We start from the raw sequence: 18,051 nt of genomic DNA on the forward strand, positions 1-18,051 counted from the left end.
TCCTCTTCTTCTTCCTTGTCCTTTGTTTTCATGAAGACCTTGTCTGTGCTGTTCTGTTCAATAACCAACCTCTAGAAAACTTTTCAGTGGGCAAGTTAGATTTTCTTAAATGATCCCCTTTCTAATTCCAATTTAGCCTCAAGTTCATGAGCATTAAAATATTTATTTGTTTATTTTATATCCCACCCAATCCCTGCAGGGCTCAGGGCGGGTCACATTATAAAATCAATTATACACTCACTAAAATTGTTACAATAAACAATTAAAACTACAATAAACAATAAAACAACAGTGCGAAATGGTTAACAGATGGCACAAGCTAATAAATAATAATCACCACCATAATCTCTTTTCCTCCCTCCCCCCTCCTGTGCTCTAACCCATAAGTCCTGAGAAGCATCAGCAGCAAACTTACTGCTTGCCTCATTCAAAAAATGTCCATTTTTTTCTGTGAGAAAAAATGAATAACGGGGCTCAGGGACCCCCTCCCCCATTTATCCTCCCTCTTGGGCCTTCACATCTCTATATATGAGCAATATTTTATTGTTAAAATTGCATGCTTTAGTTTACAAAGCATGTTTAAACTTTAGTTGCGTGCTACCAATAAGTTAATGAGGACAGAAGGCTGAACATTTTTCAAATTTACAAGTTTATTTCCATTTTTCTGTACAGAAGTAGAATTGCCACTCACCCTGCCAAAATTCCCACTGGCAGCTATTTAAACGTGATACACATATGCACATATGGATCTAAGCAGTATATATTTCTTGAAGATTTACATCCACAGTTCAATACTGAACTCAATGCACCTTACCTAAACAGATCCCATGGAACAGTGCATAATTTTGACAAGGTTATGCTTTATTCTTTCCTTCCTGTGTGAAATATTTCCCCTGCAAAGTTCTTTCAGTATCTCAGTACAGGCTTAATCATTCCATTTGGCTTCAGAGTTAAAAAGTGCACTTCTTCAAGTATTGTCCCTTACCATCCATATTTTGCTACAAATTCAGTTCCAAAAGGTGGTATTTTTTATTGACAAATTCATGTTCCTTGCCATTCCATTAAGCTGCACAAGATGCTACCGATTTGTTCTCAGGTGCATGCCTGCATACACACTTCTGATGAAAGAGCTGCACAGACAGCAATCTAGCCACCTTTTCAAAGTCTGGCTGGCCCAGTAGCATTCAAATTACAACTGGACATTAGAGAACAAGGATGCAGGTTAGTCTCAGTCTCTCTGCTAGAATAAAGTTTCAAGGCATGGATTGGCCCTGCAATCCCATGGACACATCCTTGTCTCCTGACTGCAGTTAAGAAAAGCTTTGTTGCCTCTGTGTTGCCAGGTAATATAAATCCTGTGAAGTCCATAGAGCCGAAGCTCAGACTGCTGCACACATTTTTCTTATTCTGTCTGCTCTAGAAGTAAAAACAGAAGACATGCTATTTTAGGGTGAGATACATACTGGTCAAGGAAGCCATGTTTGTTAAAGGTGTTTTGATTAAAAACTGTTGCTTCCAAAGTGACATTGAAGCATGCACAACAAAAGCATACTTAAGTCTGAGACCAATGCAAGGCCCCTTCCACACATGCAGAATAATGCACTTTCAATCTACTTTCCCAATTGTTTGCAAGTGGATTTTGCTATTTCGCACAGTAAAATCCAGCTGCAAAGTGCATTATTCTGCATGTGCGGAAGGGGCCCAAGTTAAACAGTTCTTACCTACATTACCTCTTTTGCACTGTACATTAAAACTACATGTTGAGACTGCTGGCAATCTGATCTTAAACATACTGCATTACTCACTCATGTACTTACTCTGATCTCAAGTGGCTGTTAAAGAGAAACCATCCATTACCATGTGCTGCTGAAGCGTACCTAGCTGTTACAGCAAGGATGACAAAAACCCTATAAATAAGACTCAAATACTGTTGTTCTACAAGAAGTCAAAGCCCTTTGGGGAGCAAGGGCAGTGTTACTCCATAGAAAGACATAACCTTTTTATGGTGCAAGTTCTTAAAAGCAGCCATTGCTGTGACAGACACGAGCAATAAAGGTTCTCATTCCAAATTTAGCCTAAGGAATGATAACTTGGGAGGCCAATCCAAGGGAAGGGGTGGTATTGGACAGACAACGTTACCCCACCACCTCCAAAGGGGCACTGGCCAGCACAGCCAGCAGGAAAACAAAGAAAAACCCCTGCCCAACCATGAAAAGGCCCATTCAGGGGAATGACTTATGCCACCCTTTTCCTGTGTCAGAAAAAGGGAGCGTTCCCAGGCCCAAAGGGCTTAGGAAACCAACTAACATCCACCTCTGGAAACACTCCTGTCCATACTAGCGGAGCCTCCTAAGGAAGAGGACCACTACCACAAGGGCAAACTTTCACATTTGCCCACCACAGAGCTGTGCCATGCTGCCGACTGAAGTTCTTCTGTGTCAGTGTCCAGGCCTGTTTGCGCAATGGTGGCAATGGTGCTGGCGTCACACTCATTCCAGTGCGGCTTCAAACCCTACCCCCCCCCCCCCATTCACATTGCAGTTAGCCTCTAAAGTAGAGCAAATTCCAGACAAAAATATATTTCCAAGTGCCACAAAATGTGAGCACCTTTCCAGGAACCCTGACCAATTTTACCAGCAGTCCCAGACAATTTCCTAATGCTTGGAATGCTTTTCTCTGTGTGTGTGTGGGGCAGGCGGGCAGGAAGACTGGAATAAATGAATCAGGGTGGTTTATACAAATTCTTCAGCATGGATAAGTGTGGATTAATACAGGGTTATACAGTGTGGACTAAATTTCTTTCACAGCAGTGATGCAAGACTATGATTAATTGCAGAAGTAAGCATTGCTGAAATAGTAAGCATGTTTTGATTCAAATGCCTCTATTTTCCATTTTATTTCAGCAGAGACTATCCTATAGTGTACTACAGGACACCACTATCATTTAAATAACTCAGATCCATGGAACTGTGTAGTATAATGTCCCATGGAAGATGACAACACAAGATTTTTACATTTCATATCTGAACAATGAAGATTAAATATATTGTGCGCTGACTTAAACAAGCAAAACATTTAACGGTTGTAAAAAGCAGGTCAATTGGCACATGAAGTATCACAATTGTATTCCAGAACAAGCTTTTATGGACTCAAGCACACTTCTTCAGATGGGAAGGGGTCATGGCTCAGTTGCAGAGCACCTGCTTTGCATGAGAAGGTCCCATTTCAACCCCTAGCATCCTAGAAGAGGATCAGGTGATATCAGCGGCTGCCAATCATAGCAGACTATATTGCCCTTGATGGATCAGTAGAAGGTAGCTTCATGTGTTCCTGTCTTCTCAAAGCCTTAGACTGGAATACGTTGTTGGCTTTTAACGTGCCACAGGACTCCTATCTCTTTTTGTTACATTTATGCAAGCGTAACCAGTGTGTTACATCTAAATGGTACATATCAGTGTCCTCCTTCCATTTTACTATATTTACCTTCAAACACAGCAGCTGCTTATTTTGTTTTGAACGAAAGGCTGCCGGAGTTTTTCAAAGCATCATCATCTGGGTTACTTAGTGGTACCTCACATAAATAGACATCAATGGGTCCTTTTGTGCTTCTTATACGTACTTCTATAGAATCCTGCAAAACACAAAGATTTTGTTAAAGCAAGAATCCAGTATTCAAAGTTTTGACAAACTAACAAAAAAGTTTGACAAACTAACAAAGTTTTGACAAACAAAACACACTAATGTATAGTCGAAGGTTTTCATGGCTGGATTCAACAGGTTGTGGTGGGTTTTCCGGGCTGTGTGGCCGTGGTCTGGTAGATCTTGTTCCTACAAACCATCTTCAAACCCACCAGGAAAATACAGCAGATGCTACGCTCAGCAAAGGACGAGAGACCCCCTCACTTCTGCAGGAGTCTATCACATACCCTGCAGCTGTGGAAAGATTTACATAGGAACCACAAAATGCAGCATTCAGACTCGCATTAAGGAGCACGAAAAACACTGTCAGCTTAACCATCCTGAAAAATATGCAGTTGCAGAACATGCGTTAAACAAAACTGGATATAACATTTTATTTGAGAACACTAAACTTTCCCTTCTCACTAGACACAGTGTGAAACAAACTTTTCTCTGTGATATACCTCTGAAAATGCCAGCCACAGATGCAGGCGAAACGTAAGAAACAAGATCTACCAGACTATGGCCACACAGCCCAGAAAACCCACCACAATCAGTCAAAACAAACTAAGTCTCTGGTCCATTACTGATTTTCTCAGAAGACAGCAGTAGATTTAAGTCTCAGTATTTTTCTCCAGAGAGTCTTGTGCCACAAATTTATCCTAGTGTCACAGATACTGCTCATTCATCTCCCCTTTTTGCCTGAGTATGCGTAGAAATGGAGGTTCATATATTGTCACTTAGGGGCCAAAGTTGGCCTGAGGGCTACCAGTTGCTGACCCCCTCTTAAAGCACATTTGAAAACAAAATTTAAGCAAGCAAGCAGTGCCCAAGACCCCTTTTTATTCAAAGTCCTCCTTGAGCAGTGGCATTTCTTACAGCCTAATGCTGAACAATTATTCTTATAGTGTATTTCACCAAAACCCATTTTAAGATTGGGATGTTAACAGCACTCATTCAAGTGCCTCTCACTTCCATGAAAGAAAAATGGCAGCTTAAATTGTATACTGTACTCCATATTCCTTTAACATTTAAATGGAGAGGTACACTTGATATATAGACAGAGGCTGACCGGGGTAAATGACGCCTGTAGACAAATTGTCTCCATTCCCACCCCCCACCCCCGCCGGCCTGGGGGTGAGGCTCTGAGGTCCTGCTGCCTCGTCGTCTTTGAGCGCTCTCAACCCCTGCTGCCGTCTTCCTGGTCACATGGGGGGCCAATCCCCACCGTGACCAGAAGAATGGCGCCCAGAGACAAGGGGTACCCCTTGTCCCTAGACAAATATGCCACTGTATATAGATATATTTTTATATATGACTGCTTCCTCGATGAAATTTTTAAAGAACAAAACTACACTGTTGACCTTTATAAACAGATGTTGTGCTTATCTACCTATACTAACACCCTTGCCTTCAATTAAAAATATTTGTAGAAAAATGCTTACTTCTTTTGGAGCTGGTACCTCCATTTTTGTTTCTTCTGGTGCCTTGATTACAATAACAATCTGCTCTTGAAATGTCTGAATGCTGTGGATATCGTGATAGGTCACATACGCTAATGTATGCAATAGTAAAGGAATTTTAACAACCACTTTTGTTAGAGATGCAAAGTACTATAACATGCCATGCAAAAATTCATAACATCTTTCTGTTGCTCAAAGCAAGCATTTCAAAATGTTTCTCATTAGAAGAGGAAATAAAATGAAAAGGATATCTTGCATTTTCTTTGTCATCTGTTAAGTCAAACAACTGATGAGCACAATCCTTGATTAATTCATCCAAAGCTTCCTCCATCGCAGTTAAGTCATAGAGCTCATCTTTTAACTTTTGATGTTCAGGGGTCCTGTTTGTAATCTGTTTGATATCCGAACCACTAAGGCAGAACACACAGATTTTTAGACTTGCAATACAGAAATTTGAAGGGAAAAAACAAAGCTATTGCATGAACCTGCTGATCATTGCAAGAGTTTTTTTTAACAAAAGCAAAACCAGGTCTTAGTAATAAATATCAATTGTCAGTAGTTATAGGTCTCTCAGTATGAAGAAATCTAGCTTTCAGAGAATGAACCAGGCCTACCATCTTAGATTTAAGTACATCTAAGAACACTGATTTTAATATGTTAAGGCACACCTAAAAACACACAGAACTTAGCCGTGCAAGCTGCATAATAATAAGTTACTGAGCTGAATTCCACAGAAGATTCACTACTATAGTACTCATGCAAGTAGAAGTACTAAAATCACATCTCGCTGCCACTTGTGCAGTTAGACCAGCAGTGGCATAGGAGGTTTAGAGCTCTTGCATCTAATCTGGAGGAACTGGGTTTGATTCCCAGCTCTGCCGCCTGAGCTGTGGAAGGTTATCTGGGGAAGTCAAAATAACCTGTGCACTCCCACACACGCCAGCTGGGTGACCTTGGGCTAGTCACAGCTTCTCGGAGCTCTCTCAGCCCCACCCACCTCACAGGGTGTTTGTTGTGAGGGGGGAAGGGCAAGGAGATTGTAAGCCCCTTTGAGTCTCCTGCAGGAGAGAAAGGGGGGATATAAATCCAAACTCCTCCTCCTCCTAAAGCAACTGAATTCCCACAATCTTTTCCAAATGCAAAAGACATGAAGTATTTATTCCTATATACTTCAAAAACCAAATTACATTATGCAACCCATCTGTTGTACATTCCACTGCCCTATATGTATTTCGCTACAACCCCCCCCCCTTACTTTTTCCTGTTGTTTTACATAATGTAAATAAACCTGCAATTCTACATAGGCAAACCTGAAGAATTTAATTTAACATAATGTCTCTTTCTAGGTAAAGTATATTGAACCGGACTGCAAAACATTCTGTATTTAGGAGCTGGATTAAGAACACTCAACGAACAACAACTTATACAGAGTTTGTCCCTCCTTCCAAAACAAGAATTCCAATCTCTTCACAAAGACTGTTACAGGGATTCTTCCAGGCAATGCTGTAAAGAAGGCCATTATGATTACACCCATATTACAGATGGAGAGCTGAGGCTCAAAGTACAACTTGTTCATAGCAAACAGTTTTGTGGCCAAGCCAAAATCTCCAGGAAGTTCTTCCCTCTCTTTGTTGTTACAATATATTATTTGATTCTGAACCAGGCAATAGAATGTAGATTTTAAAAATCCACGTAATAGGACCAGAAAAAGAGAGAGTAGATTTTTCCATAAGCTTGGGGGAAACTGAAGGAAAATCTGATAATAAACTATGTAGGGGCTTAGGAAAACCTCTAGAGTCTGGGTTTTTTTAAAATAAAGTGTGCCACTGATATCTCATTAGATTATACTGGAAGGTGTCATGGGCAGTTTGGGGTTTCTAGACAACCCACAACCAACATTGTTGAGGATTAAAGTCTAAAATACATGAAAGGTAAGAAAGGAAGGCTAAGCTGGAGGGAAGAGAAACAAACGAACAGCCAGAAAAGGAAAGTTGATAATGCTGAAGGGGAGGGGCAAAAATATATGGGTGAGTGGCCAAGAGAGAACAGTAGAAGCTACTGAGGGTGAGAAAAGAGAACGGTAGATATATGGAAGAGAAAGAAATGGGAAGAGATTGCAAGCATTGTCAGAGTGAGGCAACGAAAAAACAAAAATGGACAGAGATAAAGAAGAAATGCAATTCGTATACATAAGTTCTTGCAGGTCTCCTACTTGCACCTAATCTAACACCACATTTTCTAGAACTCTGCATCCTAAAAGTTATTATATACTTTAGTTACACAAAATTTCATTTGCTTGAGAACTGGACATGCAAATCAACTTACATCCATTGGATAAGGTTCTTTGATCTTTTCTGGATCAGAAGTATTCCATCCAGAACATTTGTGATATCATACACTCTTCGTTTCCGAACCCCTAACATCCGTGACACCTCATTTAAGTCGAGAACTCCTTCTGGAGCGGTTTTGACAAGATCCATGAACCTCCTGGTCAACTGGACCAGAGAACCATCATAACGAGGCTTCCTGCCTTTCACAGCTTCTGTACAGATTGAAGATGATTTTCAGGTTAATTGATGCCAGCTGTAGGAGAGATGCTGATGATTTAACATTAACATTAGTGACTTCAACAGCAGACACATTTTTATTCTGTTGCCTCTAAGTTGGCAAGCTCCTTAGAACAGAAGATTGTCCCATTTGTTATGCCATTAAGCACTATGGATATTAATGAAAATTATTTATAAAGAAACATGGTGCTTATTTATCAGCACAGGTGCATTTGACTATTTGTTATAAATGTAAACAGGGACCCCGGGGAGCACAGTGGTAAGCTGCAGTACTGCAGTCAAAGCTCTTCTCACAACCTGAGGCCCCTTCCGCACAGGCAAAATAATGCGTTTTCAAACCACTTTCACAACTGTTTGCAAGTGGATCTTGCTATTCCGCACAGCTTCAAAGAGCACTGTGTGGAGTGAGCCTGAATTTGAATCTGATCACAGCAGAAGTTGGTCTCAGGTAGCCGGCTCGCTCGAGGTTGGCTCAGCCTTCTCACCTTCCAAGTCGGTAAAGTGAGTACCTAGCTTGCTGGGGGGAAAGTGTGGAACTCCGGGGAAAGCAATGTCAAACCACTCCATAAACATAGTCTTCCTAGATAGAAGATGTTGTTATGTGATGTTACCCCAAGGGTCAGTAATAACTCGGTGCTTGCACAGGAAACTACCTTTACCTAACAATGTAAATAATATAGAGTAAACAGTATATCTAGGACAGTTTTTACTGACAACCGTGGTGAATCGACTAAGAATCCCAAACTACTATTTGTGCCTCAAAATTACGTGAACACCTTTATTCAGTGTCTTTGTTATATTGCTACGCCTGCACTATTATTATTATTATTATTATTATTATTATTATTATTATTATTATTATTATTATTAGTTCAATTTAATATACCGCCCTATCCCCGGGGGACTCACTAGCCTTACTCAAAAACAAATCTGTTTGGACTGGAAGTAGCAAGTTGGAAAATAACATAATATGCTCACATGACGTCTCTGATTCTCTGAGGAAACTCATGGGCTGTATTCCACTTCCAGAGATTTATTTGGTGAAGGGGGGGATCCTACTTGCAGTGAAAGCATATTGTATAAGAAAAGAAATCAGTGGGCCATAGTGAAAAGCCCATGCTCACTAATGATATGTTGTTATGAGGAGAGGCTTCTCCTCTCTCCTTCTTTGGTTGTATGTAAAACTCAGGTTTTAAACTCTGGTTAAAAGCCAAACCTGATTAGCATTGATGCAGATATAGTACTATGGTGCTATGGTCATGTATGCATCGTGAAAATAAGAGACTCAGGTTGGGTATCTATAGAAATATCTACACAAACTTACTTCTAACAGGCACAAAGGGTACATCCTTCTTTGTGACTGCTTCATTGTGACCTACTTCTTTGTGACTCACAGATACGAATTGAACATCATCTTCCTTTTCAATTTTAATGTGTGCCTATAAAGAGAAGAGAAATGTAGGTTGAATGAAATACTATGTGTCCATGTTAGTTAGTTTATTAGTTTTATAAACTACCCTCCTCCTAGGGCAGTGGTTCTCAACCTGTGGGTCAGGACCCCTTTGGGGGTCAAATGACCCTTTCACAGGGGTCGCCTAAGACTCTCTGCACCAGTGTTCTCCATCTGTAAAACGGATAAATGTTAGGGTTGGGGGTCACCACAACATGAGGAACTGTATTAAAGGGTCACGGCATTAGGAAGGTTGAGAACCACTGCCCTAGGGGCTCAGGGCGATGAACAGCAATTTTAAAACATACATTCAAACACAGTATAAAATGTCAGTATACTTGATAAAACCAGAACCATAAAAATGCAGATGGTGTCATGCTTCTCTCCCCTCCCCATCCTCATGCCCAGATGGAATGGTAGATGTGCCCAACCAGGCTGACCAAAGGTCTGGTGGAACAGGTCCATCTTGCAGGCCCTGTGAAAACTCTGCAAGTCTTGCAGGGCCCTGATGTCCTTGGGGAGCCTGTTCCATCAGGTAGGGGCCAGGGCTGAGAAGGCCCTGGCCCTTGTAGAGGCCAGCCTGATCACTTTTGGGCCAGGGATCACCAATAGGTCCTTTTCTGAGGAGTGGAGGGGCCTAACAGGGCAATATGGGGAGAGGCAGTCCCTCAGGTATGCAGGTCCGAGGCCGTGAATGGCTTTAAAGGTCAAAATCAACACTTTAAACATGATCCGGTACTTGATCAGCAGCCAATGCAGATGGTATAGGACCGGTGTAATCCGGTCCCTGTTCAAAATCCCAGTAAGGAGCCTGGCTGCTGCATTCTGAACGAGTTTCAATTTCCGGATCATGGCTACAGGCAAGCCCGCGTAGAGCGAGTTACAGTAGTTTAGTCTGGAGGTGACCGTTGCATGAATCACAGTGGCCAGATCGGGTCAGGAAAGGTACAGGGCCAGTTGCCGTGCCTGCCGCAGATGGTAAAAGGCCGTCTGGTGACCTGAGCCTCCATCGATAATGCTGGGTCCAGAATCACCCCTAGGCTTTTGGCGGATGAGGCGAGCTGTAAAGCCTCACCATACAGCGTAGGCAGGCCAAAGGACACTGGACACTCTCCCCGACCTAGCCATAGGACCTCCGTCTTTGTAGGATTTAACTTCAGCCGACTCACTCTCAACCAACCAGCAAACAACGCTGGAGAGCATCAGGGGCCGAAGACTGGTGGCCCTCCATCGTGAACATGAGCTGTGTGTCATCTGCATACTGATGACATTGCAGCCCAAAACTCCGGACCAATCCTGCCAGGGGGTGCATGTAGATGTTAAAAAGCATCGGGGAGAGGATCGCCCCCCAAAGCACCCCACAACTTCTGGGATGACACCTGGAGTTCTCTTCCCCGACATCACCTGCAGTCCCCGGCCTTGGAGAAATGAGGCCAGCCAACACAAGGCTGACCCCTGAACTCCAGTACCGGCGAGGCAGTGGACCAGAAAGTCATGATCTACAACATCGAACGCTGTAATGGAGAAGTTGTATCATGCAGCCTACTTTCGTTATTATGCGACAGGGTGAATTGTCATAAAGATTTTACAGATTGTCCAGGGTGGCGCTCACACCCTGCCTGAAGGTGGGTGCTAGCACTCAGGCAGGTCTGCTGTCAGCACACACACCAACCCCCACAGTTGCTCTGGGATGAACCAGAGCCAGCCACGCACAATAGCCAGGGCCAGGAAGCACTGTCGAGTGGCACAAGCACCCCTCCCGCCACCCCAGCGGTCCCAACGACTTCCTCACCTCCTGCCGCCATCTGGACACAGCCGAGGCCAGCAAAGAGGAATTGAAGTGTGGGCAAAGGAAGAGCCAGGGGCTGAATGAGACACAGCAGCAGTTGAGCACTACGGAAGTGGGCCCCCAGCTGAACGAGAAGGGGGGGTGAGAGCCACAAGTGGCAGCGGTCCTGGCAGGCTGACCTTGGTGTCTGGGTGAGGCAGGGAGGAGGGGTGGCAGAAGGACATGGGAGGGGATGGGCTGCAGCAGGGAGAGACAGGGTGAACAGCCATCACAGCCCAAGAAGGGCGGGCACACACTCTACCACAAGGTCAGGACTGGTGGAGTTGCCACTATATGAGGCAGAGATGATCCTGGTCGAGGAGGAAACAAGATCCCCTGCTCTCAACTCTGAAGAACTGTATGGACTGTGAGGGAGGGGCAGTCAATGAGTCCTCTTCCCTCACCTCCGAGGCCACTCTTGAGACTCAAGGCACTGGTGAGCCATCTCAAGGAGCCTATGCAAGACAGCATCCCACCACTCGGGGGCGCCACACAGACGAACAATATTTTCTCTGCCTTTTTAACTCTGACAATGGTCCACTTTTCCCAATAGCCACTATTTAGCCTCTAAAGGGTCTAAAAGTAACAGATTTTGAACCTTATTTCAATAACAATCTCTGCCACCATTGCATCTTCACATAATCATCAAATGTAGCTCTTTTGTGTGGTCCAATGGCTTTTACATCATAGACCTAGGGAATTTGATTCTGGCAAAACAGTGGCCTGATGTGATCAATTTTCTACTTAACGCACAAATTCATTCAGATCCACTCTGTCTTAGATGCTGGCACAGATGCACATATTCAGACAATGTACCTTTGGCACCTGTATATCCAGTTTATATGGATGCATTTCAGCCTCTGGAGCCGAAGGATCTGGACAAGGTCTTTGGAGAGGTGAGACCTACCACCCATGTCCTTGACCCTTGCCCTTCCTGACTGAAAAAAACGGCCAAGGGGGACTGGCTGACTCAGAAAAGGGAGTGGTATATCCTCCCCTGATGGCGGGGGTTGTACTACCCACGCTCAAGGAAGCAGTGATTAAACCTCTTTGAAAAAATCCTTCCTAACCCTACTAAATTGAAAAATTCCAGTTTATAATCTGCTTGCGTGGGTGGTTGCTCTTCAGTTCCAGGGGCTCTTGGAAGGGATTAATTTTTATAGACTCACTTCAATACGGCTTCAGACCATGGTTTGTTACAGAGCCTGTTTTGGTCGCCTTGACTGATGACTTCTACTGAGACCCAGACGGAGAGAATGTAACCCTGCTAGTACTGTTGGATCTCTTAGCAGGCTTTGAGATTATCAACAGTAGTATCCTACTGAGCTCAGTACAATGGGTGCTGCAGAGGTGGGTGCTGCAGATTCCTGCTCTACCCAATGGCTGTTGATATGGGGCTTCCACGAAGTTTAACCTTATCCCTCATGCTATTAAGTGCTGAGAGGAGTCATTAGGAGGTTTGAACTATAATCTCAAACCCAGCTACACCTTTCTTTCCCACCTAATTCCAAGGAAGCTGTAACTGTTATGAACTGGTGTTTTGAGTCAGTAATATGGGATGGATGAGGGTGAACAAGCTGAAACTTAATCCTGACAAGGTTCTCTGGGTTAGCAGAAAGGCAGATCTGGGACTACAATGTCTCCTGCCTTGAATGGGTCATATTCCCCTAGAAAAGTCAGGTTCGTAGCTTGGGAATGTTACTTAACAGAGCAGTTAGCTTACAAAACCAGGTGTCTATGGAGTGTTTCTGCCCAGCTTCAGCTGGTGCATCAACTGCATCTGTTCCTGGCACAGTCATCTATGCCTTAGCTACATCTAGACTGGATTACAGTAAGATGCTCTACTTGTGGCTACTCTTGAAGAGTGTTCAAAGGCTGCAGCTAGACTGCTGGTTAGGGCCAGATATCAGGACCATGTGACCCAGATATTACAGCAATTACACTGGTTACTGATCCACTCCCAAGTCTAGTACAAGGTGCTGGTTTTGACCCCTACATGGCTTGGGACCAGGTTATCTGAAATGTCATCCTTTCCCATATGTTCTTGACTGAGAATTACAATCACAGAAAGAGGCCTTCTTAGCTGTCCCATGAATCAAAGAAGCTTATTTGGTGGATACATGAAAGAGTGACCTGACATAGTTATGGAACAAATTCCAGTGAGATGTGCATCTGGCTCTCTCACTTTCAATCTTCTGGAGGCAGTTGAAGATGGTTTTGTCTAGGACTGCATTTGGTTAAGTTTATTAGCAGTCCTGAATTGTGATTTTAAAATGTAGTTTCTGTTTTTAATGTAATTTGATATATACATTTTATCTATGCTGTAAGCTGCCTCGAGGTCTGTAAGGGAGAAAGGCAGCCTCTAAATGTTTTAAATAAATAAATACATCTTTCCCTCTGGTGTGTGTTGTAGGTTTTCTGACCAATGTGGCTGTGGTCTGGTAGTTTTTGTTCCTAATGTTTTGCTCACATCTATGGCTGGCATCTTCAGAGGCATGTCACAGTAGCGTGTGTCTCCATGGCACAGAGAGATACACATCTTTCTGTGACATGCCTCTGACAATGCCAGCCGTAGATGCAGGTGAAACATTAGGAACAAAAACTACCAGACCACAGTCACATAGCCCGGAAAACCCACAGCACCCAGTTGATTCTGGCCGTAAAAGCTTTCAAAAATACGGTATCCCTCTTTTTCTCTACCACTTTATATACAGGGGTATACTGAATTCTAACAGGGCAATTCCACTTATAGGTAATGGACACAACCTCTAATTTTTGTTATGTTACCCTAGTACAAAAACTCTTCCAGTAGGCTTTCTGCCAGTCACTGATGCCAAACGAATGGTTGTGAACAACAGGTGCTCCTAGGCCATTCATCACGCCCACCGAACAAAAAACCACCCTGACTGCACTAGAAACTCCAGCACATTTAATTTGCTCAGCTTGAATCAAGTTATAATGAACCACTGACAGAATGCTTGAGGTGACAGCAGAGGAAACTGTGACAAGACAAAATGGACAAAGGTAATTTCACTTTTTATTGCTCCCTAAAACTGTAATTGTCAACAGCACAACCTTCACTATAAAGCTACCTCAAACTGTCTATATGAAGAAAGTACATGACAATGGAGAGTGCCTCTGATAGCCTCTGTCTTTCTAGAAGCCAAGAGACATTCAAGAGAACACTCACATTTAGATACATTTAACGGGGTTTAGGAGATTATTATTATTTGTCTCCTACAATTTTTAAAAAGATAAAAGCACTGTGCAGTAAAATACCTACATTTTGTGCAATACATACTTGGTCATCCTGTTGATTCACGACTGTAAAAGGAAAAGTCAATAGAAGTGATCCCATACTCTGAGGGTGGGATGATTGATGAAGAGGAGAAAACATATGTGTAACAGAGAATCATGCAATGTGAATACCATAGGTGCGTAAAAGCCCTCTGTTTCTATATGTAGCCTTGGATCCATATACCTGCATGACCACCTTATCTACCGTTCTCTGTGCTATGACACTTTCACACAGCTGAGCAAAGTCTTCTAAAGGTGCCATCCTGCAAATGAGTAAGACAGCTAACCATCCATTTAGGAGCATTCCTTGTGGCAGCTCCCACCTTGTGGAATGACCAGTCTGAAAGGTCAGGAAGGCCCCCCCACTTCTAACATTTAATAGAATATGCAGAACAGAAACATTTCAGAAGGCATTTCTTTGAAGGGATTACAATAGTACTATAATAGAAAGCCTAGGAGATCATTTCAATAAGATCATTTCAACACAGTAGTTGATTGCAATGTTTACTATACATATCACCTTATTTTTACTACCATGTCCTCTTCTACTATAAGCCACGTTCTTCATTATGGTATATCATGTCTCAAACAGTTCTTGTTTATGTCGTTTTCCAGTTCTGTAATCCTAGTCGTATTGCATTACTTAGTGGAGGTATCTGCTGTCAGATTGAACTGCTTTTCATTTTCTGTAATCTGCCATAAGTGTCAGCGAGAAAGCTAGACTAGAAATAATGGTGACATTTATCTGGCAAATAGAGGCTTAATGTAAGGCATACAAGTTGACACAGAAACTGATTAGAATGGGTGCCTTGAAGTTTGAAAATCACTGTTCTACAAAAACCAATACTGTTCACTACAAAAACATCATGGGCTCTCTGTATATGTTTTAGGAAAATTAACACAAATATTTTGCCTAAATAAAAATACATGTATCCTAGAAAACCTGAACATGAGCAAAAAGTAACCAGCGACATGGTTCACAGATCTAACTGGGTCCATAATTTTTATTTATCACTGGGCTACATCTCGATTAACCGTGCAGACTGTTCAGTGTCCAGCTCTGAATGTTTATGACACTAAAGGTAAATCTCTTCATGCTCCATTCCTACCGACGACACCAAATTGAAACTCCTGGACAGTAGGAGGGGCAGGCATAAAAAACTGGGCAGTTAGCATCACTATTTCTAAAATACAGAGTGCTACATACTTATGTAGAGATATTGGTACCAACTGAGAAACAGTGACAGTTCTTCAAGTGCCAAAACAGATTTACACACGTCAATGAGCCACTGAACACTACTAACAGTTCTCAATCACTCGTTTTAAGAACATAAGAACAAGCCAGCTGGATCAGACCAGAGTCCATCTAGTCCAGCTCTCTGCTACTCGCAGTGGCCCACCAGGTGCCATTGGGAGCTTTGAAAATTTAAGTTCATCAGCATGGGTTCTGGAGACTGATACACACCCTCACCCTGGCCATAGAAAGTCCTGTCCTTTCTAGACACAGTGTGTAACACACTTCTCTCTGTGATACACCTCTGAAGACGCCAGCCACAGATGCAGGCGAAACGTTAGGAACAAGATCCACCAGACCACGGCCTCATAGCCCGGAAAACCCACCACAACTAGTTGAATCCGGTACTGAAAGCCTTCGACAATACCTGTCCTTTCTATTCAGCATAGAAAAGATGGAAAAACAGAGAGCCACAGTAGCAACTACAGTGTTGCACCTGAAGTCTGCAAACTCAAATTTCACTCTGCTATGAAGCTTGCTGGGTGACTATGGACTAGTCATATCCCGTAGAGTCATCTACCTTACAAAGGTGTTGCAAACCAGAAAATGGGAAACGGAGACGGTAAGGACGGAGTAGAAACAGACTAACTAGACATTACAGAACTAAGCCATAAACCCTTTTGCAACAACGCTTTTCTTGAAAAAGGCGGGAAGGGTTAGACGAATCCCTCCCAATCCCCCTTCCCCATGCACCCTACCAAGGATGTGGCTGCTCACGCGTGCACGTTCCCTCCTATTATTTACAGGTCCCTAGTTTTTAAATGCGCCCCAGCATAAGAGTCCTGACCCCAACTGCAACACTCTCGGATGCTCTCCAATTTCCAGTAACCCTCCCGTTCCTGGGCGCCCGCGCACACACCATGGGCCCGTCTGCTTTTCCGTGCACGCCCAAGCCAAGGGAGCGCACAGGAGCCGAGCAAATCCAAAACTCCCCTACTCGGAAGCAAATCCCATGGCATTCAAAGAGTCTCGCTTCCGAGTAAACAAACGTCGCTTCCCTAGATTGCTCCTTTACTCACTTGCAGTAGATCCATGGGAAGCTGGGGAAGCAGAGGTGACGACTGCTGTTCCGGGCTGCGTGCGGCCATGTTAACGCAGCCAACCCCCGCCCCTTGAAGAAGAGGAGACTTCAGTCAGCCCTCGGCCTTGCAATTCAGCCTCTCCTCGGGCTCGGTGGCGGGTTGAGAGAACCAGAACAGAGAAAGCGCCACCTCCCACCATGGCCGCTGAGAGGCCGCCCTTTCCTGGCTGCCTCGCCAAAGACCCGCCTCCTTTTGCAAGACGGATCTCGCTCTAGGGCCGCAGCCTTTTGCTCCTTTCCCCTGGACTGGTTTGGGCTTGACGCTGACCGCCACCCTTGCAAAGCTCCTCCTACGGCTTCGTTTCACAGCGTCTTCCCTATTTCCCTGGTGGCAGGCCTTGGCGTAGTAGCTGCTTTAATCTCCCCGCCCCCCGCCATGAATGGCACCACTCCAGACTACGGCTGGAGAGCTGTATTTTTAATGATTTTCCCACCCCCCATGTACAGTTTTCTGTAAATTGTTAATGAGAACATCAGCAAAAAAGGTTCTAGTGTAGCCCTTTGCATCCTGTAGACAGCACCAAACTAAAAAAACCCTGCTGGTGTGGTACTGGCGCTACTGGTTATTGTTCTGCTGAGGGGAAATAAGGGATAAAGGAGAACGGGGGAAAAAAACTTAATTTATTTCATTTGGCTTCATTCTGCCACTTTATTCTGCTGCACATTTAGATCAGACCCAGGCAGGTGCCATCATGTGATTTATGCTTTTTTTTGCTTCTTGCCCACTGTGGCTAACTTCTTATCTTATTCTTGCTGTTATTCGGTAGTTTTTCCTCTATCCAATACTAGCAGGGCACCCGTGCTTCGCTACGCATACTTCATCACAAGCTCTCTATGAATTTCGGGGTGACATTCAGCATACTTCTTTACAGCCTGTTTGTGCACTTTGGGGTGACATGCAGCATATTTCCTCACAGCCTGTCTGGACTGATGGGTTTCACATATTTTGCAGCAGCTTCCTATAGGTGTTATTGCTCTCTTTCACCTGGTGGGATCCAAAAGACGTCATGTGGAAGCAGCCGTTGTATTTTCAGGATGCAGAAAGGAAGTGTTCTGCCATTGGATGCTGATGAGTGAGAAGGCTGTGAAGAGGTTCAGGGTAGGGTTGAAGGGCAGGGAGTTGGACTGTACCGCCACTGCAGCACATTCCTGGGGACTCATCCCATCACTTCAGAGCACAACACCAAACACAGGGTGATCGGAGGCTGAGAGCAATAAACTTGTCTCCACATTAATAAATCTGATGTCCATATGCGAAACCCGACAAATGTTTAATAGTCCAAGGTGATAGTATGGTTTGTAATCTGTTTTGATAGTATTTGGCTGTAGCTGTGTTGTTAACGTGAGGGTGGGTGGAGGAGTACTTTTTCACAGCCTGTCAACTTTGGGGTGA

The 18,051-nt window shown here is 43.7% G+C and overlaps 1 protein-coding gene and 1 long non-coding RNA gene across 3 annotated transcripts in view; one reads left to right on the forward strand and one right to left on the reverse strand.

Moving 5' to 3' along the window:
- The window catches only part of LOC125433821, a 34,799-nt gene extending 27,870 nt beyond the window's left edge, over positions 1 to 6,929 (forward strand). Inside the window, exon 2 of the long non-coding RNA XR_007244673.1 lies at positions 6,488 to 6,929. This is a non-coding gene — a long non-coding RNA (uncharacterized LOC125433821). The remainder of the gene's footprint in view (positions 1 to 6,487) is intronic.
- Positions 633 to 16,936, reverse strand: E2F6 (E2F transcription factor 6). 2 transcript variants are annotated; one of them, XM_048498670.1, is made up of 7 exons: positions 16,597 to 16,936; positions 9,033 to 9,147; positions 7,467 to 7,683; positions 5,393 to 5,551; positions 5,124 to 5,238; positions 3,484 to 3,631; positions 633 to 1,416 (listed from the first exon to the last, which is right to left on the reverse strand). In XM_048498670.1, the coding sequence occupies exons 1-6, from the start codon at positions 16,663 to 16,665 to the stop codon at positions 3,503 to 3,505; spliced, it is 804 nt and encodes a 267-aa protein (XP_048354627.1). In that variant the 5' UTR covers positions 16,666 to 16,936; the 3' UTR covers positions 633 to 1,416; positions 3,484 to 3,502. The 2 variants fall into 2 exon arrangements, with proteins under 2 accessions (XP_048354627.1, XP_048354638.1); XM_048498681.1 differs by lacking the exon at positions 16,597 to 16,936 and adding an exon at positions 14,804 to 14,969.
- Between the last annotated feature and the right edge of the window lie 1,115 nt (positions 16,937 to 18,051).

Source organism: Sphaerodactylus townsendi, linkage group LG01, assembly GCF_021028975.2.
Source record: "Sphaerodactylus townsendi isolate TG3544 linkage group LG01, MPM_Stown_v2.3, whole genome shotgun sequence".
Lineage (NCBI taxonomy): Eukaryota > Metazoa > Chordata > Lepidosauria > Squamata > Sphaerodactylidae > Sphaerodactylus > Sphaerodactylus townsendi.

Bases quoted from the DNA above. Each gene is read 5' to 3' on its own strand.
- E2F6 (XM_048498670.1), bottom strand. From the start codon at position 16,665: ATGGCCGCACGCAGCCCGGAACAGCAGTCGTCACCTCTGCTTCCCCAG. The intron at 9,148-16,596 runs GTGAGTAAAGGA...TTCTCTTTATAG, and splicing joins TTCCCATGGATCTACTGCAA to GCACACATTAAAATTGAAAA. The intron at 3,632-5,123 runs GTAAGCATTTTT...TGTGTTTTGCAG, and splicing joins AGGTACCAGCTCCAAAAGAA to GATTCTATAGAAGTACGTAT.